A 27,448-nucleotide genomic window follows, 5' to 3' on the forward strand; every position below is an offset into this window, starting at 1 on the left:
TCAGGACCTCTTTAGCCCGGTGCCACTCACCTAGCACAGAAGAGGCATCAGCCACTTTGCAGCAGTGGGATGCCAAACCGGGAAGCTGGGGGCACCTTCACCCTGCTGCGGGGCGGCTGCAGCCACAGCCGCAACCACAGCAGGCTGTCCCAAAGCAGGGACTGCTCACAGCTGCAGCTGCTGCGGAGGCACTTGAGAAAAGCTGTCCCTCCATAATTTACCTGGCATTTGCCGCATGGTAAAGGTGTGCACATGGGCCCTTACTGCCTTCCTTTACCCTACAGTAACTTTTTCATGGTCCCATGCACTCAGGAAGAGTCCTTAGCGAAGAAGAAAGCCCATTAAAGCTATGAATGACATTATCTTTGGCTTTGATACCCTTTTGTAGAGGATTACACCCAAACATTTTTTTACATAGTGGGAATAACATTTTTGCTACAATTTGCTTTCTAAAAAGAACTGTCTTTCTGTTCCTTCCCAGTATGTCATGAATCGAAGTAGAGTGGAATGAATGGAGAAGAAGAATGACACAGCCTGGCAGTCACCCACGTAAATGACCTTTTGGTATAAGACCTTGTCGCCATCTTATTCCGAGTTCTGTAAGATCATGGAGCCTGCCTCCCCTGTCTCCAAGATGCAAAGTCCTTAAAACTTTTTGGAAACATCTTACTTTAAGAAAAAAAAAAAAAAAAAAAAACAAAAAACAAAACAAAAAAAAAACCACAAAGCAAAGCAAGCCAAGAATAGCACTTTTCAGGACAGGTTCCAGTGTGTTTCAATAATGGTCTGTGGAGAGCTATTAAGTAGTGCAGATAGATACCATATTTACCCTTAGTAAGTTAAGAGCATCCTGTAGTCCATTAGTCACCAGCCCAGAAAGAGATATATTTTTTGTTTAAATTATAAACCCTTCCCCTAACTTGCTGCTGGCCAGCACTGAGACATTTTGCTTTAAACTGCACAGCCAGTTTGACGTTACAACAGCCATTGCCCCAGGGAATATCTAATCCAGGCCATGAAAAGAGTGCATTTTTGTCCTTTCTATTGCCAGTGTATGTTTCTTCCTGAAAATACCAAGTGCCCACTGGTCTAGGCACCTATTCCAGCCTTGACCGCCTCAGTTAATTCATTGCCAGTTCCTTTCATTAACTCACACCATACCATTCCTGTGAGCAAATGCCATGTTTTTTCCCCGATTTGTTCTGTCTCAGTTTGTAAGGCACTCTGATAACTCAGAAGGAGAGTCCCATCTGTATGGCAGCCTCCACAGAACCTTCTTATGCACATCTTCTTCTACCAACGCACACACACCAAAAAGGTCTGGTTTTAAGAAGGAGCCTTACGGACAGGAAAGTTTTTCACGCCTTGTCTTTGTATTGATTTCATGACACCAGACAATCATTCACTGTTAATACCTCCTATTGCGGAGACAAGCTGCTAGATGTTTGACATTTCCTACTTGCCATCCCTGGGTAACAAGGGCCTCATCTATAAACATACCTGCCAGGGAAAAAAAACATACCAGGCGGAGAATGCTGCAGGTGTGGAGGCAGGTCGCTGTATCTGGGTTCAGCTTCTCAGTTAGCCAAGAGATGCAGAGGTGATATCGAGACTTTTGTATTTTGCACTCGTGAGGATTCTGTGAGCAAAAGAGGGAAGAAAAATTAAGAAACAACTGTCTGGCCAAAATCATTTGGAAACTCCTGATTTCACCAGAGCCAGCTTACACAAACTATCTCAAATGCTGTCAGGCAAAACCCCTTGCAGACAACTGCAGCTGAAGAATTACCTGCGTATTTCACCACTTAAGGAATATTTCAAGCCTGGCAACGCCAACCCGTGGCTATTTGAAATTACCACCATTTCACTCTGCTCTGAAATCCCCTGGAGAACAATTCTGGCAAAGCAAGATCTTCCTCAAGATAGGGATGCCTCCTATGTACACATGAAGTTTTTCTTTTTTCCTTTCAGTGAATAAAGCTGCTACAGATGAGATCTTTATTTTCCTGAATGTTACAAAGGAGCAACATATATGCTTTCTGACACGACTTCTTATCTGATACACGTTTTTCTCCTGCACTTCAGTCACAGATGTATTTACTGAACAGACCTTTGCATGAAGAACAGAGCACTGCACCCGCAGCATTAAGCCTAGAAGCTGAGAATGGTAAAGATGCCTGATTCTGTCTCACTGGCATCTTAATGATAAGCACCAAGCAAAAATCGGTCTTCATAACTTTCTAGAAATTTCATTATGAGCCAGTTATTGACAAAGTGAATTCTGACCAGCATTTTGGGGGTTTTTGAAGTTTAGGTTTTATGCCAAGTACCACCTCCCCGCAAAAGGCATTCTGTCCTAAGCTTTCCCAACAGTCAGCAGGCATCTGTTTCAAGACAGAAGCAGCAGTCAGAAATTTCCAAACATTCATGTGTTAACCCAATCTGCAAAACTGGGTGTCCTTTTTCACACATGGTCTGTCAGATGGACTAAACGAACCCACTGAAATTAAGAAAGAACTCCTCAGATCAAATTAATTTTAGCTCAGACTATAAACAATCACAGATCTCCCTGTAGTGTAAGAGTATGTTAATTCACTGTCTCCCATTGATAATACTTAAACCTAGATTTTCCTTCTTTTCTTTTGACACCATTTTTATGCATTTAGATAAAGAATCATCTGCTCTGCTTTCCACAAAAGAATGCAATGCAGTTGGACACTGAAAGGGTAGTTTACAATTATATAACGAAAAAAACTGATAGAGCGTTAGTAATGTTTTAAAAGTACAGCTCCAGAAAGCTTTTATGTATCTGTAATTACTAAACACTTCAGTGAAAAATGTTGGCACCACAGAAAACACTGCTGTTATGGAACACATGGACATGGAAGATAAGAAACCCCAATTACGTTCAGTCTTGGGGCCTGAAGAAGCAGACGGCTTCTTGATCCTCAGCAGTAACCATACCAGAAGAATGTGGAGTTTGGTTTTGTTGTTTTGTTTTTTTCCAAAGAAAAGACACTCTGTCTACATTTTCAGCAGAACTACAGAATAAGCAGACCTGAAGATGAAACTTCGTAATTTTTCAAGTCATTCCTTCAGGGCAAGGTTAAGAGTTCAGCTGTGAAAAGGACAGATGACCAATTTCATTTCAAGCTAGCAAGTAATTTGTTTGAATACAAAAGTCAATTTGTAACTTCTTTGAAACAGTTTTTCAAAAAGTGCACTTTCTGATAGAGCACTCTAAGTAGTATGCACTATATTTTAATTTTTAACAAAATTTTATGAGCGTATAAATGTTATGTTCCTGAATGGATGGACGGATGTCTGTATGTCTTTTCAACATAGAAAAGAACCTGCCACCCATAATGGATAAACTATAGCTAAATGTAAAAAGCGCGTTTTTATAGCAGCAACAGAAAAAAAGTATCATTTGACTTCTTTCAGACAGTGATTTTAGATGCTACTTGAAACCAAAGTAGCTACAAATTCTTTGACAGAAACACAGAAACAATCAAGTTGGCAGCATCCCTTTACCAAATGCGGAGGAAATAGCAAAGTTTGATGTTGATAGACCTGCACAGGCTTCAAACAAAATCAGACCTACATGTTGCAATAAACACAGCACCAAACATGCTGCATTCATCTTCAGAAGATCGTTACAGATTTCGATCCACCTTGCAGTGCAGGTGAGAGATCTCAGTAGCTCTCCAGGCCAGCTGATGGGGTTCTCAGAGGCTGCCCACGTGGTATAACGGCCTTGGTGGGGAGCTGTCAGCCAGCGGCTTAAACCCAAGACTTACCTTGCACCAGAGTCAAGCAGTGACAATGGCCCAAACAGAAAACGGAGGTGACTGAAGCCATTGTTCAAATTTCTTTGCCAGTTCCTTAAAGAGAGCTGCCCTCAAAGCCTGTCTGCAGAAGGGTTTGCCAGCCAAGCTTTACCTTTCCCCTGGAGATGCAGTTCATAAGAGAAATACGCTATACCAGCAAAAGAAAAAAAAATAAAAGTTGCTAGTAAAAGTGCATTTACATTAGAACTTTTGCCAGTATATATACATATGTTTAAAAAATAAATGAAATAAACTAAATCCTTCTAGCAATACTGCTATACTGGTCAATGTTCCAAATGTATACCAGGCCTTGTTTCTCTCTCACAAAAACATCTCTGAAGGATAAATATATTGACTTATGAATGCCACTGTGTTATATCAAAAAGTAGGTGTTACCAACAGCATTTTCCTGGTCTCGGATTCTACCTTTCATGATATTTTCTAATGGTGAATCAACAGATAGCCACATTTCAGCTGCAGAAAAAGATTTTTTACACCCATGATAGCATATTCACAAAAATCACAGTGTTCTTACTCACAGTCTAATGGCTGAATGTCAATATTCATCCAGCATCAGCCCACAAACTGGAAAATCAGATCCCTTCCTGTACCGTTGGTGACAGACTAGGACATACCTTCCCATCTCTTTAAGGTAGTCACAGGACTTGACCTGTTGTCAGTTTGATTCCCAAGGAAGACACAGGAAATAAAACTGAGATGCTGCTGTATATTCAAGTTGGATAATTAACACGATTTCTCCTGTACAGTACTGTGTAAATGTGAGTGGATATTTAGAGCATACCTCATTGCAATTTTTCCATCTATTTTTTCCAAAGATTATTTGCTTACAGATGTGCATACACATGTATGAGAAAACCTAAGTGGTAAAGGTTTTAGAAGCAACGCATCCTCTATTTTACTTATCTAGGGATGAAAAAACAAAAAAGTTATTGAAATGCTGGTGACAATAAGCTCAGATTGGCCTGACAGCAGGTGAAACGTACCGGCAAAACAGCTATAAATACAAAAGCACATGTTCTCTCTTTTGTATTTCCATATCTACTGGCAGTCAAAAATACAGCATGCTACTGGTAAAGTGAATTTTAAAAAGTCACCATGACAATATAACATAATCTATCTCAGTTTCTTTTTCCTTTGTAGTGGGTCCTTTTAACCCAAACCTACATGTAAAAATGTGTGAACTGTCATTTTTCTAAAGTGTTTGTAATTAGGTGGTTTATGCTAGAGACATAGATTGCTGTTAAGTATGTATTATTCTTTTTGCTTTGTATTATTCCATAAGAATCTGTGGATATTCAATTAAAATGAGACTAATCCTTAAGCAAAAAATGCATACCCCTCTTTTTGTCAGTATCTTTTATTTAGATTTTGGCTCCATATGGAAAATACAAGGAAAATTTTTGTTTGGATCCTATTCCCTAGAACAAAGCAAGTCAAAGTCCTCCCTGGCAATTATGATACTGCAAAATGAACATCTCGGAATGTTTTTACTAAAATAACTTCCATTCTACCAATATGCCATATGACCTTTCCAAGTTTCCCTTAGTGTTATGCTTTAGAAAAGAGTCAAGGAAAAATTGCTTCCCTTGCATTTCTATCAACCTGTACAGAACCACACTTTTTTCAGGTTTTTTCATCTCACATTATTTTTACGTATCTTTTTATACTCAAATTGATAACAAGATCGGGAATTACATTGTAAAAATAAAGACATGCACACAAAAAACCCAACCCAAATCCACTTAAACAGAAAAAAACCCCAAACCCTTACAAATAAGCATTTACAGGAAAATGCCTGAGATGTCTAATTTGAGTCGGTTTTAGATAGGTTATTAAAATATTTCAGTTAATTAATTGGAAGTATGAATACATACATGTCTAATCCTATAACAAGCATTACTGTTTTCACACTGTGAAATAGCTCATTCAGGAGATGTATATTAGTTTAAATGAGTATACGTTCGTAGGGCTACACTTTTGCTGTATGCATGTATGAAAACATATTTTTTGCTATTATTTTATTTTCACCAAAAAACTCCTACCTCAAACACAGTAGTATCAGCAATGTGCTCTTCTACTCATTCTCTGATTTTTTGTTAAATTTATATGCAAAAGGTTGAAGAACTACAATGCTAGATCTCAAATGCTAAATTTGTGTGGATGATAACAATGTAGGAAGCTGTTGCTCCAGGGGTGTAACAGCAGAACGCTACTAACCCCAGGCAGCGTGCTATAAAAACCTGTTGTTACTTTATTTTGCAGCACCTCTGATGTAGGCACATGTTTTTAGGTTATGAATGAAACACGTTAAAATATTTCACATGGCTTTGCACCAAAGGGCCACCAGCATCAATGGCATATCATGAAGGAATCTGGTCCACGCTGTCAAAAAAGGAGACAGGGAGTCTTGGTTGAGGTATGCCAAAACCCAGCTCTAAGCGCAAAGAATGCAACCAACAAGCAGACACAGTTCAAAAGCTCGCCCTGTTATGACTACGCCATGCCACAAGAAATGGGATTAGCTGCTACCCGACCAAACCAACAAAGGTTCCCAATCAGAAGACAAGACATCCTTCCTCAAAAGAAAACATACCCTTTAATCACCCTTCCCTGTAGTTTTCCATTAGCCACATTATATTCCTCTATTTGACTGACTGCCACTTTCTATTATTAATTTTATTTAGCAGTCCTTAAGAGCTAAGAATATTCCCTAGAAGAGACATATTAAAAGCAAACCAGCCAACTGGCTGCTGTGTAAAAGACAGAGAAGAGAGGCACCCAAACCCCCCCACAATCTTGTAAATATATTAAGATTACATTGTTGGTTTGAGGGGTTTGGGCAGAATGGGAAAGTTAAAGGTAAACAGTTTATTGCTCTGAAACCATTTAATATACCAGTGCTACATTTTTCTTAAGTAGGTGCCTGCAAAGCTCTGCTGCAGCACTCTGGGAGGGGTGCATGGCTCATCCTGTGGGTCGGGTCTGCTCTGAAGGTACCAGGTGAAGTCTTGCAGTGGATTTAAGAGTTGGGACACTTCCTTCCCTTGTCGCAACTGGACGTGTGATCCAGGTACATATCTATCCCTTTTAATCAAGATGGTAGCACCTGTGATTGAGATCAATAGGAGAAAGACAGGTAAATTTTCTGGAAGTTTTCCTAATGAAAGTTTAAACACTATAAGCTCTCCATCAGCCGCACAGTTAGTTTTCATGACTCATTTTCTTCAAATTAGGTGCCTGAAACCCAGCTAAATTGCATGCTGTCTTCGTGAACCCTACGTTTACTCCACCCTCAGCTCTAATTTTAAGGCAGAAAAAAAAATTATAACAGCACATATATTGTGTGATTTTAAAATGTTGAAAAAACGCTTCTCTTTCTTCCAAAACATAAAATCACTTTCCACCTAGACCTCACTTCTGCAGTTTGAATGAAAAGTCAGTATTTTCCCATTCCTTCTCAGTACTGAAACCTATTCTGTCACAAGTTGTGAACTAAACTGTCACCCAAGTGGAAATCACTTCTCCCACATGTGCATGATGTGACTGTTCTTCCCTTTGAAATGACTGAGGTTCCTCAATGAAGCAGTATACAAGAACGTGCTAATTATGGCATAGGCTGTTCTGAGGCATTTGCCATCACTGCTAATCATGATGTGCCACAGATAGAAACCAAGACTCCCAGCTTAAGACAATTAGAATCTTCTCCAAACAACTAACCTCAACAACAACCTTAGGATGAGCTTCATCTCACCTAATTTTAGCAATCTAAAAATTAGATATGGAGTCTAAGTGAGTTTTAGGTTCCCTCTACAGTTGATGAAAAGAGATGATTTCACCTATCTTAGGATGGGATGAATCACTCCGTGGTGAGGCCTCTCTCTCCCCACTGGTAAGAGATGTAGCTAAATATCAAGCCTTACACTCCACACGTATCTTTTAGACTGCCAGTTAAATGAATCACAGCCTAGGGGAGGAAAACGAAGTGATAATGCAAGTGAAAAAGAGAGAAAGTGATGGAACATTCCTCATTTTTTAGCACGTAGGAGTTCAGTACTTTGATCGTTCAACTTGTCACCTTGGGTTAACTTCTCAGGATGCTTGAGACTTTGTTTACTTGACCTTTTGTTTAACAATCTAATATGATCAAAAGCAGTCAGTTTCCCTGAGTAACATAAGACTGGAGATTAATAAGGGAATGCCGGCTGAAGAGCTGAGTTTTGAGAAGAGATTTGAAGCAGGAGAGAAAGCCAATACATTCCAGTTGAAATACATTTTAGATAGGTTGTATTTTTTTTCTTTCAGTCCATCAGAGAACAGCCACAAAAGAAAACTCAGCCTCTAAGTAAAAGTTAATGATGCCCAAATGTGAACTGTAAGAACAAGATTTTGTACCTGGAACAGAAGGAAAAGAGAATGTATGGGTAGGAATTGGAAAATATTGCTTATACATGCTCAGAAGAGAACTTCGAGAAAAACTAATTGGCAGAGCACTTGAGCTAAGATTGACTGGGCCCCGATGCAAAGACAGTGACTCCTTGTGTTATTGCAAGCAAGCAGAACTGCAACAAAATAAACTTGATTCTGTCCTGCTCTGTGTCCCCCATCCTGCCCCAAACAACCCACAGTCTCACATATCTGGATAATTCCTCACATTAAAGGATGTTTTCTCACAGCATATTACTCAATTTTAACATTTTTTTCATTCTTTAAATGCCAAAAATTTTTATTCCCCTGATTGTTGTTTGTACCTCATACTGCAGTCAAATAAATCAAGGTTAATGATTAGTAATTCTACCACCGTGAACTATGTTCTAAATTCCAAATACAGCTTCTTTGAAAAGATCACATCCACAAAAATCCAGTTGAAGGAACATTTCTTAAAATCCATTTTAAGACTTTAAAAAGCTATCAACCCTTTCCGTTTGTGTGTTACAACACAGTCATTAATTACATGATAAACGGAAAATGTTTTTACACAGGGCACCTAGCTCATAGATGTGTTAATTCTGCAATGTTAACATTCTTTTAATGCAGCTTGCTGGGTAAGTCTAATTTTGTGGATTTTTTTTTTCCAAAGCAAGCTACAAATAAATGAATTGTATAGCTCTATTATCAAAACAGGGATTTTTTGCTAAACTCATTACATCAAGTACTCAACTTATTTTAGCAAGAACTTACTAAAACCCATTAGCCTGAGGCAGTCACTCAGCATGGGAAATTTCAATATGAACACAGAGTGTGTGACAAAGTTTTAACCTATTACAAAAACAAAAAAAAAACCAAAATAAAACTGGTAATGAAAGTAACCAGTCCATGTATGGTGTGGCTTTAACAAGCTTTGGGCAAAATTGAAGATAGGTATCATTTTTCTGTCTGTCTCTTAACAACAAAACTAGTCTTACAAATGTCAGCCACATAGTAAATCCACCTAGAGAATGAAATTTATATATAAAATGCCTCCACAGCAACTTAATTTATTCAGTGAAGATCATCTCCCTGCCGAGGATCTCTCTCCGGAGATCTTCAAGTTACACGAGTCGCAGTTCATGCTGTCACTGTTGTGGCCCATGTCAATAGGCAGAAATAGGCATGGCTGGAGGGCTCAGCCTGGCTGTCCCACTGCCAGCTCCAGATGGCACCAGTCCTTGAACTGGGAGGTGGCTGAGCAGAATGAACCCCTTCCTCAGGCTGACTCGAGCAGAGGTAAGAAATGAGCTTCCCCTGTCACTGGAACTATCCCCTTCTTGGGGGCAGAGCTGGTCTGTGAGCTGCTCCTGGCATCTCGCAGCTGTGGCAGATGCACCTCCGTGCCCCTGAAATGAGATCAAACAGCAAGAGTAGCCCTGAGAGTACACCAGTTCCGGGAAATGGGAGGCAATTGTTCTGCTCCCCGATGTGGATCCCATAGCCACATCACGGTGCCCACGGAGGCAGGCAGCTCACTCCTAGGGAAGGGAGCGTTTTGTCCTTTTCTTCAGCTACCTCTAGCCAAGGCAGACGAGGGGAGCACAAAAAGGCAACATGGGCTCCGTTCTTACCACAGTACTGAACATATTTAGCATGGCTAAAAGAGTAGCAACACAGGTATTAAGAGAACCACAAAGAGCGGAAGAAGAGAAATGTGTATTCATTAACTTGTCTTCTATTTATAGCATTTCCTTTCTAAAATACAAAGCCTTAGCCCTGCACACCCTGCTGCATGTACTTAACTGTCTCTTACCCCAGGATTGTATCAGGATAAGTAACTCCAACACACTGAAGCACCCTGTTTTTTCTTAAGTGTTATCGAAATAGAGTGTATACTAGAGTATATATTTTATATATAAATCCTATATGAGGTTCAAAACTGATATGCTCTGTTTCTTTAAAACAGATCTCAAAATAACCCAAATTGAAGCCAAAATAACTCAGAGGACAAGCTACCCGCTGCAGACTCTGTGGCAAGACGCTTTCAAGCGGAAGCTGAAAGGCTGCAGCCCAGAATACGCCAAGTCCCGTATGAGCGACACAGGAAATTAAAGTGCAGCACGATGTTCTGACAGGGGCTGCACTGAAGCACCTAGCAGGAACTAGTCATGCAGGAACCAGGACAGTGCAAGTGGAAACAGCGAGGAAGAAGAGTCAGTTAGAAGCTGCGAAGGAATGCTGAGAATGCAGAAAAGAGCAGAAAAATCTTTGGAAACATTTAGAATTGGTAGAAGTGTTTAAGAGACAACCTGCCCAGAAATGCACCTCACACAGGTGGCATGGTAGGGTCAAACAACACATAAAAGCTAAAAACAGGAAGCCTGTGGTTGCCTGCCTTTCTCACCCAGCTGAATTCTTTGTTCTCTTGAGGCTCCTTTTTAACAGCTATACCAATGCAACAGGCTTCTGTTTTCCCTCGTGAAATCCCATTGGGACAGACAGTTTCTCCAACAGGCAGATAGAATGTGGTGGAGTGGGAGGATTGTAGCCTGGGAATTTCATAGACAGCAGGGTAGCAAGGGGCAGAGCACCAGGAAACCTCAAAATCTGAGAGCTGGCTTAGCCCTGACAAGCTCAGAATGAAGCAGCATGGCCAAGGATGAGCTTTTAAGAGCAAGAAAAGGAAAACTTCCCTCTGTTGTTCTGTATATTACCTATTCAGACTGATTTTGAAGAGTCTGTCAAACATACCTGAAAAACTGTCAGAATATTTTGGAGTGCTGGGTGAATCATCACACATCAACAACATACCTTAATAGCTCAGCTTCTTCACTGCCTGCTTGCTGTGAAAAGCTTGAACACTTATTTCAAACCTTATTCTTTCTCCATCCTTCTTCATTTTCCAAACTACCTTAGAGTTTTTACTTCCTCTCCTTCATCCATCAGTAGACTCTACATTGGCCACAACATTCAATTGAGTGGGGAGCAAGATTAGACATTACCTCTCCTAGAATATAAACCAGAGAGTCAAAAAGTGGGATTCTATTACTTTTTTAAAATGCTTCTAATTCGTTGCTACCGACATTACAATTTATAGCAACACACAGATCAGGACTTACTAATTTAACAATGTCACACACCTACAAACATATACCAGCTGTGAAATGACATTAGAAATGCCTGGCATCTTTTGAAAAAGTTACCCCTGGAATTACTGCAGTTGTTACCTGGCACCAAATAGATATAAAATAGAAGCATTTCTTGCATATCTTACTCATTTCTGCCTCTATATCCACTGATCCCATGAAAAAAAATCCTTATACAGGCGACTGAAATCTAAGGAGGATCCTTTCTTGGGGCATTGTGGTCAACAGCTCCAAAGGGTTCCAGTCAGCCACGGTTCGGGAAGCGGAGCATGGGGAGTGAAACAACTGCAGAGCCTGACACTTTGGGAACAGAGAATGTAGAAAAATTTCTCCATCTCTGATTGGACTTATGCTGCAATAAACTGGCTGCCTTTGGGCTCCAGTTTTCTCTTCCCTCAAAGTCTTCACTTCAGATTACCTCTTAACCTGTTCCTTTTACACTTACCCTCTTGTCCTTCATTCAGGCCCCATTGCTTTTCCTTCCTTCTGGAATATTTTTTCCAGGTTAATCCCATGCCCCCAGAGTAACGGTATACCAAAATAGTTTCGTCTGTGGTTTTCTTGCACACACAGCTGCTTCTCGCCGATCCCATCTTGCCTAAATTCTCAAGAGTGTGACCTCTCTGCCACTGCCTCCCTGCCTCCTCCGGCACTACAGACCCTCTGCCACCAGTGGCAGCCATGGGATCAGCTGCAGCAGTGGAAGAAAATATCACCAATGACGGTGGTAGCTCCTGGCTGTGAGCCAGTCTGCATAGCACTGTGACAAGATGCCAGCTAGTTAAGCATTATACTATTTAAGCTTGTTATTCTACTAGCCTGATTTTATTATTAGTTTTCTAGTCACTGGCAGTTCACAGTGATGATGTTCTTTCCCTCATTTTTGTTTGAAACAAAAGGCTACCTTCCTCCAGAGCAGGTATGACTGTTTTTGCATTGTCAAGAGATGAGCAGCCTCCAAAGCCTTGGAGAAGGACTCTCTTAGCAACCTAACGCGGTGATCTGGAAAGAAAACACAAACCCACAATTTAAACATTCACAAGTGAAAATTGCTCTCATTCTTTCAACTGTTCCTTCACTAATCGGTATGCTGTCTCATCCAGCCCCCTCCCCCAGGGCTCTATCAAAAGGAACCTTGGCATAACCTTCCTCATACCATAGACAATGTCTTATGATTAGTGAAGGATTTAAATTCTGAACTAAAGCTTTAGAATAAATGAGTCATATTCTGCAACAGTGGGCACACAGAAACTAAAATGTCCCAGGGAAATGATACCATGGCTGCTCCATGAATATCAAACTGGCTTCTGTCAAATTTATCTTAGTTTTAACAAAGATTAATATTAAACTTTTAGTAAACATTCTAAAAATAATGTGAAGGGAGGGAACATTTTCTATCTTTGATTGAAGCACACTGATGAATGGTATTTGTATTAGTAAAGTGTCAAGTAGATAACGTATCTGCAGGATAAACATGCCCCAAAAAAAGGAAGTTTCAGATGACCAACACATAACTCGCCGAGAAATGTGGCTAACATAACTTGCTAAAAAAAGCATTTATGAACACTTGGCATTTGCATAGACATATTTTTAAAAGTTGGGTAAAGTTTGTTGTAGCTGGTCAGTGTAACTGTCACATTCATTTCAGACAGTTTTTTTGCACGAGGTCTTTTTTGTTCTTAGGGAAGCAGACAGCTGAAATGCCAGAGATCTCCGAATACAGGCAGACACATGCCACTGCCTAAAGGAACAGCAAGTCTGAGGCCATTCAGGAATCTGAGAATTTGAGCTATGTGGGTGAATACTATTTTGCTGGATGTTTGGTGCATGAGTATGAATATGGGTGATTGAAAAACCACGTCAAGTAGCTTAAAAACAAACTCAGGAAAAGCCAGACACATCCTCAGGAGCACTGAGGGACCACGAAGAAAAGGTTTTAAAAAATGAGCTTTTACACAAGGGCTGCATGAATGAGTTTTGCAACTGTGAGCTTGGGGGAAGGGGGGTGGGGGGAATCCCCAAACCAACAACAAAAAAATGTGCCTTCTGTCCTTTATTCCTCCAGTTTTCAGAAGAAACAGAGCTTTAACATTCTTTACAGGGACAATGGGACTTCACTGCTCCAGAATTCACTGATCTCAGACAACTCAGCCAAATAGAAAGAACTGCTGCTGCTACTGCCATAATTATTTTTTGTTTGCTATCTACCCGTGAAATGTATTGTTTCTTTTGATACATCTTAGGCCAAATACTCATTTTTCCCATGCAAAAACCCAACCTGTATTTCTGAAGCACATTCATAAATCCAACAGGGCAGAATACCATTTTTACTCACCTCAGGGATGGCACGTTCCCAAAATATTTGGATTAGCATGACTCCAGTGCACAGAGGAGTGGATCAGAGGTAGCAGAGACCAGTGTCCCCTCCTAACTTGCATACAACTTCCAAGTCTCCCAGTTTTTGCCTAGTACATAAGGTCCAATGTAGTAAAATAAACACTGAAGTAACCCACTGTTTGCTTTCTTACCCAAGACACCTTCCCAGCTCATGGGCAGAAGAGAAACACAATAAATGGCATAAAAACTTGGAGCAGAGGGCTAATCTTAGGTTGAATTTTCAGTTGATGTAAATTAGCACTGCTCCATTTCAGTGCAGAATGACAATTTGCACCAGCTGAGAGGCTGATGTGGTGACTCCCCATGCTGTGCTTAAAGTGATGGGCAGCTGCTGGAAATTAACTTCCCCGAGAGTCATGTCTCCTTCATATTCAAGAATTCGAGCTCAGAATTTCTCTAGAGCGATTATTTTACGTAGTTACCTTGGAAATGATGATGAAAGTATAATTTGCAAGTGATGTCTCCAGGAACAGTCAAATCTTGTACTAATGTTGACCATAAATAACTATAGTGGAAACACTGGCTGAGGTCTATTCATTAAGCACACAGAATTAAGACAGCATAATAAACTGGAAAAGATCATTTGCTATAATCCCATTGACAAATTTACCAGGCTCTTCCTTAAAACCAATTTATTTTCTTGCCTTCAACATCTTCACTGTGAGATTTCCAGAATCTTACACCTCTGGCAGTTAATAACCTTCTAATTTGCAGTCTGTGTTTATTCATGATCAGCTCATTTTATCAAAGCTCTGGACCTCGATCTTGTGGCTGGTGAACATAAAATAGCTTTGCAGGGGAAAGTGACATCTTTTGTTAGATCAACAGCCATAGCTGGGGTAAGAAAAACACAAAATTTTAGGCCACAAAACCCTTCTTCAGTCCTGAAATAGAAGCAGAAAAATTCAAGTTAAAAACAGCTTGGGAGAAGTTGTTCTGAGTAAAATTTCATGATGCCAAACAATTACCCAAATTGAGGAAAAGGTATACACAAAATACTGGGATATTAATAAGTTATGAGATGATTAAGCCATAGGATACCATGTGAGCCAAAAGAGATGCAGTTAACAGCCAGAATGTTCTATAGGCTTCTGTAGATATCATGCTCCCTAGGGAGCATCCTGCCTCAGTAGCTCCAAAGCTGCTGTATATGGGGAAGCTCCACAAAAGGTACCCACACACATCCAGGCAGCTGCAAGCTCCCAGGTGCATCTCGGTAGCCTGGATTAGCAACGGTCTGTGCTGCTGGAGCTGCACCCCACCCTGCCCTCAGCAGGGATTTTTAGGAATACTCCCTTCAAAAACGCTGTCCTCACATTCTTGATGGTTAAATTCTGGATATACAGATTTTATGCTCTAACAGCTGAAAAGCTCAAGGGATAATACTTTGTAGCCAGCAACCAAATGATGGAGGCACCACAAAGAAACTAGAACAGAAATAATGGCTGTCTACTACTTTGAACACAGTTGAAATCATCCCACTGTAACAAGTTCCACCTTCACCTTCGGCCAGGGAGCAAGCCCTGCTCCAGCACTCGTATGCCACACACATATCCAGCAGTACAAGATCATGATGCAAGGATCAGCTCTACAGACTCCAAAGCTGCAAAGAAAATGAACAGGACACCAGACACCTAGATAATTGTGCTACTAAGTTTTCTACAATTACTTTACAAACCACTGTATGACAAAGAAACTTTAAGTATGTCTTTAAATACTTCCATAGACTGATTTTATAAAAAGGAAGAACAAAGGCATACAATAGTCTGGATGATTTAAGCCCTATTAGACCAGATACTATTTAAAAATAGGTACTATATACCTCACATCACATTCACCTGAAAAAAACCATTCAGAACTGTTGCTAACTACCTTCACCTAACATCTCTCAAGACAGCCCTGATTTTAGGAGCATCTGAAATAATTAAAATTAAAGCACAGGTTCCACATTGGTGAGAGGTATTTATTCAAGGAAGCAGTCCAGCTGGAGTTAACTTACCTTAAAAAGTGTTACCTTACATGAGTAAACTGTGGAGAAGGAGGCCCTCTGGATAGCTAATATTTTATGACTTTGTATCTATGTATAAAGAATTAGCTGTTCAAAAAATTCCTCCGAAAGGTTCAAAAGATAATGGTCCAGATGGATTCACTTATCACCCCCTGCATATTCCTTTCTCTGAACAGCCTCACTAAAAGGAGTAAGAAAAAAAAAAAAAATCCCTTGCCTTCCCTATTGGTTTAGGGAAACAAAAAAAATCCTTCTTATGACATAGCTAAATGCATTTCAAATAATCAAATAGGAATTGGGAAAAATGAAGAGGAAGGCAAAGACATAGCTTGTCTGACTTCAAGAAAAAAAAAAAAACCCAACACTTAATTATATCCTTACACACCTCTGCACCTTCCCCAGCACTCCCAAAGGAATTGTGGAAAGGGGTGACATTTCCACCTACCCTATTACTAATTTAGGCAAAGGAAAAGCTTGCCAAAAAGCTATTTATAGGCAAGGCAGGGGAGTGGGGGGCTGTGAGGGGTGCCGAAACAGGTGCGGTGGCAACGCGCATGACCCCATCTGCCGGGGTGAGGATTGGCTAAACCCGGCTCAAAAATATGACATCTTGGGCTTATGATAGTCACAGGGCTTTTCCATCAGCAAGCGGGGCGGGGAGCCACCGGGGAGGGCGGGAAGGGCACTGCAGCAGGGCCCTATAAATTAGAGCCAAACGCGCCTTTTCCCTCAATGAAAGAGTAAGGCAGGGTAGAGCTGAAGAGAGGGAGCAGGGTCAGGTGTAGGCTTGTTTCGCTGAAAGCAATTTCAGCGTTTCTAAGCCTGTGTTTTTTCTTACCACATCCCTGCTAAGAAGGCAACTCTGCGAAGATGAAATACATCATAGGCATTGGAGGGTAAGTTCCTGTTCATATTGTGTATATATATATATGTACTGCTTTTTCTTCCCACTTAATTGTTGTGTGTGAGATAATGTAAGACTTGAAGATTATAAATCTGCCATTATAATATTACAAGGCTCTAGAAATGATGCAACTTGCTGACTCTTTGTGCTACTTAGAGAGCTCTGCAGGGGGGCATACACAAAACTGAGATGATCAGGAGGTACACTGACAAAGGAAAAAAAAACTCATTTCAAGTAAGCTTATAGGTCTGATGAAATTATGTGCTGCAACTATGAAAAAGAACGTTTTCAGCATGAAGTTAGGCTTTTAAAAGCTCTGAAAGACAGAGAGGAAAGAAATCCTGATTCAAATAAAACGGGGATGCTGGTATATAATTTTTCTATGTTGAAGATACCATTTTTATGTACTAATTTGGAACCGTAGGGTCGCTTTCCCCGGCAGAGCAGGGCAGCCTGTGTGCCCGGGCCGGGCGGAGCCTGGCGCTCCCCTGCCGGCTGCTGGTGGTTCGCAGCGCTGGCACCGGGCAGGGCCTAGAGTTAATAACGTGGGTTAAAGGCCGCGTGAGACTTTTTTTACAGCCTTTGAATAAAAAATTAGGAGTAAGCGCTGTCTTGACAGCTCTTGTCTTTCGGAAAGGAAGATTAGTCAAGCCTTTTATATTAAAACAGGCTTTGCGGGTGTGGGGAGGTCTGAGTCACGCCCTGAGGGAAAAAGCGAGCTGCTCGCGTTCCTACCTCACTTTATAAACCCGCGTCTTACCCGCCGGCCTTTCCCCGGGCGGCTGTTCGCGCTGCTGGGCGGTGCCTCTAAGGCCAGCCGGGGCACCTTAGGGCAGCGGGTGAGTTAAGAGCTCGCCTCAGACCTCCCCGCGCCGGCCGGGCACCGCAGGCCGCTCCGGGGGTGCCGTGGCGGGCGGCCGAAAGACGCGCAGCCCCTCTGACCTTCCCCGGCCCGGGGAGCGGCTCTAAGGAGGGCGGAGATGGCGGCGCGGCCCCGCGCTCCCTCAGCGCAGCCGTTGAGCGGGCGGGAAGCAGCGCAAGCCGCCGCCGAGCCCGCCTGCCCGCCCGCGCGCGCCGGGCCCAGCCAGTCGGTGGCGGGAAAGGGGTGGGGCGAGGGGCGGTGCCGACCAATCGGCGGCCAGCGCGCGCCGCGGCGCCGGTGAGGCGGGAAATTCAAACGGGCTGGGCGCGGGGTGCCGCGGCGGTTCGTGTCTCTTCAGGGCGGCCCGGCGGGGCCCTGCGGCTCTAACGCGGTTCTCCCGCCGCTGTCTCGCCTTCCCCGTGCAGTGTCACCAACGGTGGCAAAACCACCCTGACCAACAGGATCATCAAGGCGCTCCCCAACTGTTGCGTGGTCCACCAAGATGACTTCTTCAAGGTAAGCGGAGCTCTTGCCCTTACTCGAAACACTAACCGCTGCTTGTACGTGTCGCGATAGCGGTGCCGGCCCCCCCTGGAAGTTTTATGTACTTATGCATGCTTTCCAAGTACATTTTGACAGCTTAGGAGCAGCAGACTTTCTAATAATTTTTTTTCTTAAATATATATTTAATTTTTTAAACCGCTTTGGACAGGCGAGGAGATACTGATCTTTGCAAATGTGGGGATCTGCCAGCTTTTGCAGAAGCGGAGCTTGGCACAGCCAAGCACAGAACGGTTGTTCTCTAAAGGTTCCCTTTAGTTTTAACAACAGATCTAAATTTGGGTCGAACTACTGATTTAAGTTAGAAATTATTTATTGTAATCTGCACAAGTAATTTTCTCCATAATTGGGTTTCCCTTATTGTATTTAAATAAAAATGTTGCTTCTAAATGATACTTCAGGATTTATGCAATCTCTGTGCTGCTTTAAATAAAGACAGACAGCTGTACTGGGGAGTTCTGATAGCTCCGTATGAGAAACCCAATTAAAAGATTACTAATCACGAAAGTGGAAGACCCATCTGGGAGAGCAGCAGGGGAAGCAGCTGCACAACCACGTTACTAAACCTTGTAGGCTACAGCCACTTCACAGCAATTACAGCATACCTGGACCCCACTGCACGTGGAAGTCCAAGAGGTACTTCAGGTGGCTGTGTGTTGACCCCTGATGTGCAGAGTGCTCCAGCACTGGCAGCTGCCTGCTTGGTCTGTCCCGCCTGTGCAGGAGCACGAGCCATATGGAACAGAATGGAGCGCCCATTTGGAAGGGCTTCTTTGCCAGAAACTTCACACACAAATTTGGGCAGGTGTGAGCTCTTGAAGTAGAGGAGGAATTCTGTGTGACTTCTCACGGGTGGGTTTAGCTGGCAGATGCTAGCACAAGTAAAGCTAGTGACCGAGTGACCAGAAGTCATGCTATGCTATCCTACTTTTTTTTTTTTTTACAGCTGCTAGGAGTTAAAATAGCTATTCTTGAATGTGAAATCTTAGCAGTTACTTAACACTGTATTTGCATTTTAAGTTCTTATACATTGACTTATAAACAGGGGCCTGTATAGTATTTTGGCTAATAACACCCTATCAAACGATTAACCTAGAACTCTTTGTCCAAAGTGGCTTGACTGGGCCAAGAAAAACTTTTCAAAGTTCTTGGGGTTGGTGAAGGATGGGAACTTTGATATAGTCCAAACAGGGTCTGTAATTGTTTTGTTAAGTGAACACTTGCTTTGTTGTGTATTGCAGTAGCATCCAGGTTGTGATCGGATCTTAGGTAACTGATCACGCTGAGTTTGCAGCAATGTTTTATTGCTCACTATATTTCAGCCACAAGATCAAATAGAAGTCGGGGAAGACGGCTTTAAACAATGGGATGGTAAGAGCAGTGTTCGCTATAGGATGCAGTAATGTATATTTTTTCCTAAGTATTTCTTTTTAATTATTAAAGATTTAACAGTAAATTTATGTAATTTCAATTTTACAAGTTTATTCTATTTTATACTTTCAAGCCACTATGGTTGATGGTATTTGATTGTATACCTTTTCCCCACCCACCCCCTTTCTCCTAACTAGTGTTGGACTCCTTGGATATGGAGGCAATGGTGAGCACTGTGCGTGCATGGATTGAGAACCCAGTGAAGTTTGCCCGTTCCCACGGGGTGAATGTTACGCCTGGCTCTAAAGAGCCAGCCTCCAAAGATATCCATATATTGGTCATTGAAGGCTTCCTGCTTTATAATTACAAGTAAGGTTTGGGGAACTATTAATGGTTTGCCAGGGAAGAACACTAGATCTCTAGTGCCAGGGCTAAAACCTCCTCTTTACTAATATACCCTTCCTGTCTTGTTCTGAGGTATCACAGGGAGGAATTTTTCTCATGTGAAATGTAAATTTTACCAGGAAATACTGGCAAAAGTGGGGCGCACAAGGTGACTTTCTCAAGGAAGTTTTCATTTAGGCTGCACCCTTGAACTCTAGGGCATGGAAAACTTTAGACCAGAACTTGGAAACACTGAGCCAGTAGTGAAGGCACAGGCTTCCCTCCTGGTCTCCCACCACGCTGCCTAAGCCTTGACCTGCAAAGGTTGTTGATGAGAACGAGGAGATAATCCATTCTGCATTCACTGCTTGGAATCTCTCCTGGAATTCAGGAATAGATCTCTCATGTGATACATGTACTTGTTTAACACTGACTAAATTGAGCTTAGTAATTAATTGTATGTTGGAGCAAAGACTGAGCTTTTTTTTTTTTGTATGGGGGGGGAAAAGTGCTTGCCGGGAAGATGGGGAGACCAGACTAGCAGTGAAGAGAGAAAACTTCCAATGGCTAAATACATGCAATTTTCTTAAGTTTATGTTATAAACATAATGAGCAGAAGATTCTTGGCTCCAAACTATAGTTTTGTTTACAAAACTCTAGAGAACAAGCTGTTCATGACACTTGGCAAAAATGGAGCTGTTTATAAGCTGTACCACAAGACAAGCCAGCACCATTCCGGCTTTCCAAACTGAATGTAAAATGGCAGTCTCGGATTAGCCATACCCAGAATGGCCAGCTGGAGATCGTGCTGGCAAACTGCCGGGTGTTCTTAGCCTGCCCCCAGGGAAGTAACCCTTGGTACCTTCCCTGAAGGTTACTGATCCTTCTGAACCACTCCATGTCGTTAACAGGAGCCTCTCCATAGTCCAGAGGGAGTATTCCATCCACAGACCTGGGGCTTGCTCAGTTCATACTATATTAAGCACTGGCAATCCCACTACGTTCAAACTAGATCTGCTTCAAGGATTTTTCTGGGTTTATTTTCTTCAGCCTAATAGCATAGAGCAAACTCCCTGTGTTTCTGGAAAAGAACATGTTGGTGAGCTGCCTTGTACCAGATGTGTGTGTCCATGTGTGTTTTGGCAGCTTGCTGCAGCACAACAGGCCAGACGGTTTGATAAGTCAGCTCATATCAGACTGATAAATTGCAACTTAGACTGGCCTACTGCAAGCAGAATTAGAAATGATCTAGAAAGAGGCATGATTCCCACCCCAGGTCTTCCCAGCCTAGTGTCTGATCTTCCACAGTAAGTAGTAGCAGGCACTCGGGTGGGAAAAGTACCTGGCATACCATTCAGATCTTCAGAAAACAGCATTCTCCATGCTTTATAGCTACTAACAAACCTACTGTACATGAGCTTCTGTCGCAATGAAAACAGTTGCACTTGTCTGCAATAGACCCTAATATGAGAGGCAGATTTTTTTTATGGCTTTCGGGGTGATTTAACACTTTCCTGTGTCAGGAAAAAAAAACAGACATGTTCTTTCTCTCTACCCTACCCTAGACCACTGATAGACCTATTTGACATACGCTACTACCTGGCGGTGCCATACGATGAATGCAAAAGGAGGAGAAGGTAAGAAGATTCTCTGATGCAAGTCTAATCCTTCCAATAAAGACTACTGGAGGCAAGCCTTCAGGCTACCTTTACGGTGCTCTTAATGGGATATATTGGTGTCACATCAGAATTACAGTTGAAAAGTTAATATAACTGGAGAAAGAAACTTTCATATGGTATTTTCTGAAACTTGATCTGGCAGTCCCCTTCAGGTTTTATGAAGATCAGCACGTTGGTGCAAAAGGAGCAGAGCTGTTGCATGCGTCCCCCGCAAATGTCAGTAAACCCTCAGACTGCTTGCTTTGCCTTCATCAGCTACCTGTAGCTTCTGCATTCGCTTTGGGTGCTTAAACTTGTTGCAAAACACAGACCAGTATCAATGAGAGACTGGATGATGACAATGAGCTTTTATGTAATCTGACAGCTGCTCAGTTGTATTTAACTTCAGGCTTTAGCAGAGTGCAGGATGCAGCACAATCCCAGTAGTCCTGATGTTCTTCCGTGTTGGTTTGCAGTACACGGAACTACACCGTTCCTGATCCACCGGGTCTCTTTGACGGACACGTCTGGCCCATGTACTTAAAACACAGGAAAGAAATGGAGGACTGCGGTGTTGATGTTGGTAAGCCTCACCAAATACAAATCTTTTGGCATTGTACTGTGGATTTTAAGGAAGACAGTAATTTAATTCAATGAAAATTTAACTGTAATGATGCAAGGCACTATTTTTACTAAGCTGTAATCCTGGCCTACTTTGTCCAGATAAATATGTGCCGTTTTAGAACTAGGAACTTTTTCCCTTTGTTTCATACTAGAGCACTTTGGGAGGGGCAGGAAAAAAAACCAACCATACAACAACACATTATATTATAATAGGATAAGAGATTCTGTGGGCCACAGGTTTTTCAGACTGGTTCTGTTTTTCCAATTGGAAAACAAGTTAACAATCTATCATTTGGGTTGATAGTCTGAAATATTTTAAAATTAATCCACAGAAATTTTGTTCTGATCAAAAGCCTACAGCCTGACTCCAACCTTTTCTTTCAGTTTATTTAGATGGACTGAAGTCTAGAGATGAACTTTATAACCAAGTCTTTGAAGATATTCACAACAAGCTTTTAAATTGCTTATAGGTAAGGATGTCCCTGCTTCTGAGGGGGTGAAACTTGACTGCTGGAAGCAACCTGCTCTTATGCTTGTGTAGTTATACCTTCCTTTCTTGCTTTTCAGGGTCTCAGAAGACCTGAAAGACCTGTGTACAGGATGATGTAAATAGTACTTAGAAGTCAGAATGAGCATTTTATTTGTGTAAACTCTTCTTATACTGTCCGTTGGGAAGTATCTTTTGTATATAATTGAAAAATGAAGATAACTTATTCATAACTCTGTGATGGACAGGATTGTTTTGGTGTTTTGGTTTTTTTATTATTTTATATTCCACTGGCTTACGAAACATAAGTTGAAAATGTGTTTTTTATAATGGAACAAGTAGAGCAACTTGTAGAAACAACTGACTCTTCTGCTTATGTGCTTCTGCAGTTATTAAGTCTTTATGTAATGGCTTGTTTGTAATGTCATCTCTTAAATTCAGTAAAAATCAAAGTCTTTTTTTTCCTGTTTTTCTTTTGAGGTCCTGTTTTAATAAATAAACTGCATTTACTGTAGTAGAAATAGGCACAAAACTCCTCCAAAAACACAACAGCCTTCACACATGTGCAGCTTCAAACCTAGTGCTAGCGCTGGCCTGGGCACCTTGTTCATACATCCCAGCAAGAGTGAGGTTCTCAGGGGTGGTTATAGGAGGTGAACAGTGCTTCAGATATTGTTAAAGTGCTGGTATGAAACCAGTTTAATGTCTGTCTCAGCTTTGTGGTGTTTCTCACTTCGTGCTCAAAACAAATTAGCACACAAAGATAGCACAGTCTGCCTCACATAGCAGATGAGTGTCCAAGGTGCAAAGCCTGGACAGAAGCCTCTCCTGCTTTTGTGATCCAAACAAGAATGCTATTTGGTCCTAAATTCTCCAGGTAGCTGTGCCTCAAGAGGTGGAAATGGCTATGTGTGTGAATGAAAGTAGCAGCCTCGTATTAAAATTGTGCTAGCTTGGGGAACTCTTCAGGTATTAGTACTGAACTCCATCCTAGTCTGTCTGGAAAAAAAAACCCCTGGAGTACATGTGCAGTCTGTTTACTAAAAGACTTTTCCTTAACTCACTGTGAAAGTGCTCTGAGGACTGTGGGCTGTAGAAAACTGTCCTTTGCACTCCATGTAACCAGCCTTCACAACCTCCCGCAGAGGAGCCTGCACCCAAGCAGGTTACGTGCTTGTGACAACACCCTGCGTTCATGTGCCAGGCAGCATGCTGCAACTCCAAAGGGCAGGTACAGGAGGTTCTGCTTCTTAAAGTCCTTCCAGTAAGTTTGTAGGGAGTCCACAGATTTCTTATACATCCATGTCTTCCCCTTCTAGCAAAACTACAAGTAAAATATCAGTGGCAATAATTTTACTGATTTTTCTGCTGATCAGCTTTTCCTCAGTATTTCAGTGAGATAAAGGCAGCCTCCCACTTCAAGCCAGACAGCACAAAAGTAATTCAGCAAACACAATCAGAATATTGAAATAACTCATAACATGGAGGAAAACATGCTTGAGAAAGGAATGGGGATATTGTTCCTGAAGCTAAAGCCGAGCGGTAGACCTTTATTTTCCTGCTTATCATGTACTTTGAGAACAACGTTCTGCCTGAGTTTCCTCATTTATGAACAGCACAACTATTCTCTGCCAGGCTTTCTGGCAGAACCTCCAGCCCTGAGCCGAGCGGTGACCTTCACCCAGGCAGCCCCGCAGGAAGCCTGAGCAACGCAACAAGTGAGTGCTACAAAAAACATCATCTCCTCTCTGCCCTGTGTGCTTGGGTGGGTCTGTGCTGCCACCAGGCACCTGAGGCAAAGGCCACCCAGCTGTGTGCTGGGGAGAACAGCTCGCTGCGGCTGTAGAAGAGACAAGACTAGACAAGGTCAGCTGGAAGGGACCCGATCACCTTGGCCAACCGCCCGACCGCCTCAGGGCTGGCCAAAAGCTAAGCACGTTACTAAGGGCATTGGCCAACTTGACTCTTAACACGGAGCGGCTCGGGGCATCGCCTGCCTCGAGGGAGCCCGTTCAGTGTCTGAGCACCTTCTCGGTAAAATGCTTCCTCATGTCCAGTTTGAACCTCCCTGGCGCAACTCTGAGCCATTCCCAGGTGTCCTGGTGTCTCCCTGGTTCCCAGGCAGAAAAGCTCAGCACCTCCCTCTCCACGTCCCATCCTCGGGAAGCTGCAGAGAGCAACAAGGTTGGCCCTCGGCCTCCCTTTCTCAAAACAAAACCAACCCAGAGCAACAACCTGCTTGCCACGCTGCCCCTGGCTAGTGCCTGGCTCCATGCTAATAATAACCTCTCCCCACCGCGCTGTGCCTGGTAACTAATTGAGGTTAAATAGTGTAGTGAGCTAGGTGAGCACGCCGAGATCTGTCAACTCGCTATCAAAATACACTGGCTAAAGATAGGAAGTGCCAGCAAACTGATGTACTAAAGCACGTGCAGCGCACCACGCAGAAAAGGTTCACCATGTTAAAAGTACAAAACATCTCACGTGGGATGAGTGTGGTGATCTTTTGGGCACTAAAATAACTTGGCTGTGGTGTCAGCACAGCTCACTTCAGAAGATTTTTGGGTATGCCTTAATTAGAAACATTGTTCCAGAAAAGCAGCTGCTACAGATTAGCAAAAAGTCACCCGAAAAACCCACCAGAAAGCCTATTTCGAGGGGGTTTTTTAAACAGCCTGGTGAAGCGGCCAGAAGGAAGTCGGATCCACCACTTTGTCCTAGTGTTACACGGATATTTTCCGATTGTCTGGCCGGAACAGGGACACCACAGCCAGAAACGAGACATGAATACTGATGGCATCACCCACACTTCCACAAGCTATAAAAAGGCATATTGCCTTGCGTGCAGCACCATGCGTGCCTGGAGAGACCCACAAAACTATAATTACACTGTTACACGGCTGGGCACTCATCAATGGCAAAGCTGAGGAACGCCTGGGCCAGGGACAGCGTGCTGTGACTTGTCACCGATACCTTGTAAGTCCATTTGACATCGTTACGTGGAGTGTTTCCCGCAGATTAGCCGCAGCTCTGCTCGCTGGCAGGAAGAAAGCAGCCCCGGCTCCCCAGCGGGATCTGGCATATAATTTCCATCAGGGCTTCCCCGGTGTTAACAGATAGGTTTAGCCCTCACCTGATAAGCCGGGCAAAACCATTTTACTTTCTGAAAACATATAAGGGAAAAGACATTGCACTCGCCTCAAGCCAGCCTCTAGGAAGCAAAAATTGAAGCCCAAAAAAGGCACTTTGATAATCTCTGCCCAGAGAGAATATAAAACACCCTAGGTGGCGTTAGCTCCCATTGCAGAGAGGGGAACCGAGGCAGAACATCCCAGTACATCCAATCACCAAAATCCCCTGAGGACCAGCACACCCCCTCATTTCTGAGCACCACCGTAGCTCCTACAGTGTTCAGCATTAGCCGAGTCCCTGCAGTATTTCCTCCCAGACACTTTCTCCCCAGTAAATCCTCCTCCGCGGTGAGAGGCTGGTATTTTCCCCCTTCTTTGCAGCTGTACATGGTACATGATGCAGCCTGCTGAAGTCAAGCCAATACTTTGCAAATTAAAACCCTCTAGAGCAGGTCACCCTGAGTGCAGTGTCAACAAAAACCACCCCAAATTCTGCTTATTAAAAAGGAGGAGGAGGAGGAGAAGGCAGTGCCAGCCAGGGTGAATGGCCAGCACCTTCCAAGAGCCTTGCAGAAGCATGAAACAGAAACCCGCAGCACAAGGAGCATCTGGGAAGCCTTAGCACTATGTGAACTTTGCACAGCTTGGGAACAACTGTTGCGATAGGATTTCTGTACATCCTTTCACACACTGGCTCTGGTGATGAATCAGCTCTGCAAGAGCGTATCAAATGCCCAGGACTACGGCAGAACCCACACCCCAAAGCCTCTCCCCGAACACCAGGTCCCAAGATGCAGCGCCCAGGGAGAGGGCAAAAGCCCCCAGCCCCCCAGCCAGGCTCTGATGTCCCACACCATGTCTGGAGCCCTCGTGAGCCACAGGAGCTGCACCCTGAGGCTGTGGCACAGATCCTGCTCTGCTCTGGGATGCTGCCACCAGCCAGGTAGTCACGCCGTCACCACTGGATGCCAAGTGCCATGCCCTGGAAAAACAGGGCAGACTAAAATTATCCCCAGACCCGCGTGCCCTGCGGGTTGGGATGAAACCTACACCCCATGGGACGTCAGTGGGCAGCGGGGGCTGCCCCATGGCTGGCACAGACGGGGGCATGGGGAACGTCTCCTACATCCATCTGTGTCCATCTCATTGCTATTCCAGACCCCTGGGGAATTGCAGGGGAAGCACTGGAGTGACAAATAAAGTTTAAATTGAGCAAATCCTCTCACCCGGAGCTCAGCCAGAGGAAAACCCACCACTGCCCCTGCTGCCATGGGGGCTGGCGGGCCAGAGAGACGCCTGCCATCTGCTGGGATTTGGCTGGTGATTCCCCCAGATCAAATTCAGCTGGATTTTGGCTCCATGGCCACAGGAACGTGGGCAGCCAGAAACCCTGTGGTGCTCCAGGCAGAAAACCCTGTCCTGGACTCTCACACACGCTCTGGAGAAGGCAGCAGTTTGGGATCTTGTCATCCCTGTCTCCATCCCCAGGAGGCCAGGGGTGAGGGGAGGGGGTCCAGCACGGGCTGGACCCCAGTCCCAGCCACCAGCTGCTCTCCTGTGCATTCCAGTGATGGCAGAGCCCATCAGCCCTTCCTGGCCCAAATAATATTGAGGCCAATTCCTTATCCACTCTGTTCCCATGTGAAATGGGATCTGG

The 27,448-nt window shown here is 43.2% G+C and overlaps 2 protein-coding genes and 1 long non-coding RNA gene across 11 annotated transcripts in view; 2 read left to right on the top strand and 1 right to left on the bottom strand.

Annotated features, from left to right (window-relative positions):
* ATCAY (ATCAY kinesin light chain interacting caytaxin) overlaps positions 1 to 7,018 on the top strand; it is a 20,314-nt gene extending 13,296 nt beyond the window's left edge. For all 3 annotated transcript variants that reach the window (XM_014277720.3, XM_027801400.2, XM_027801401.2), the window contains one exon: positions 482 to 7,018. In XM_014277720.3, coding sequence (XP_014133195.2) covers positions 482 to 491 — 10 coding nt within the window. In that variant the 3' untranslated portion in view covers positions 492 to 7,018. The remainder of the gene's footprint in view (positions 1 to 481) is intronic.
* On the bottom strand, positions 1,554 to 17,971 carry LOC114015169 (uncharacterized). Of its 6 annotated transcripts, none has more exons than XR_008731716.1 (6): positions 15,801 to 16,404; positions 15,305 to 15,404; positions 13,740 to 14,685; positions 12,309 to 12,406; positions 6,747 to 11,265; positions 1,554 to 1,639 (listed from the first exon to the last, which is right to left on the bottom strand). It is a non-coding gene; the product is annotated as an uncharacterized LOC114015169 (long non-coding RNA). The 6 variants fall into 6 exon arrangements; XR_008731715.1 differs by lacking the exon at positions 1,554 to 1,639 and adding an exon at positions 6,080 to 6,233; XR_003558943.2 differs by lacking the exon at positions 1,554 to 1,639 and having other exon boundaries at positions 6,429 to 6,957; positions 7,688 to 11,265; positions 15,801 to 16,400.
* NMRK2 (nicotinamide riboside kinase 2) lies at positions 16,533 to 23,129 on the top strand. Of its 2 annotated transcripts, none has more exons than XM_027801343.2 (8): positions 16,533 to 16,705; positions 18,001 to 18,091; positions 19,459 to 19,507; positions 19,705 to 19,876; positions 21,457 to 21,528; positions 22,026 to 22,132; positions 22,558 to 22,643; positions 22,715 to 23,129. In XM_027801343.2, exons 1-7 carry the CDS (start codon positions 16,680 to 16,682, stop codon positions 22,641 to 22,643), a joined length of 603 nt encoding a protein of 200 aa, XP_027657144.1. In that variant the 5' UTR covers positions 16,533 to 16,679; the 3' UTR covers positions 22,715 to 23,129. The 2 variants fall into 2 exon arrangements, with proteins under 2 accessions (XP_027657144.1, XP_005436504.1); XM_005436447.4 differs by having other exon boundaries at positions 22,741 to 23,129.
* The last annotated feature ends 4,319 nt before the right edge of the window (positions 23,130 to 27,448 follow it).

This window comes from Falco cherrug, chromosome 4 (assembly GCF_023634085.1).
Source record: "Falco cherrug isolate bFalChe1 chromosome 4, bFalChe1.pri, whole genome shotgun sequence".
NCBI classification, from domain to species: Eukaryota; Metazoa; Chordata; class Aves; order Falconiformes; family Falconidae; genus Falco; species Falco cherrug.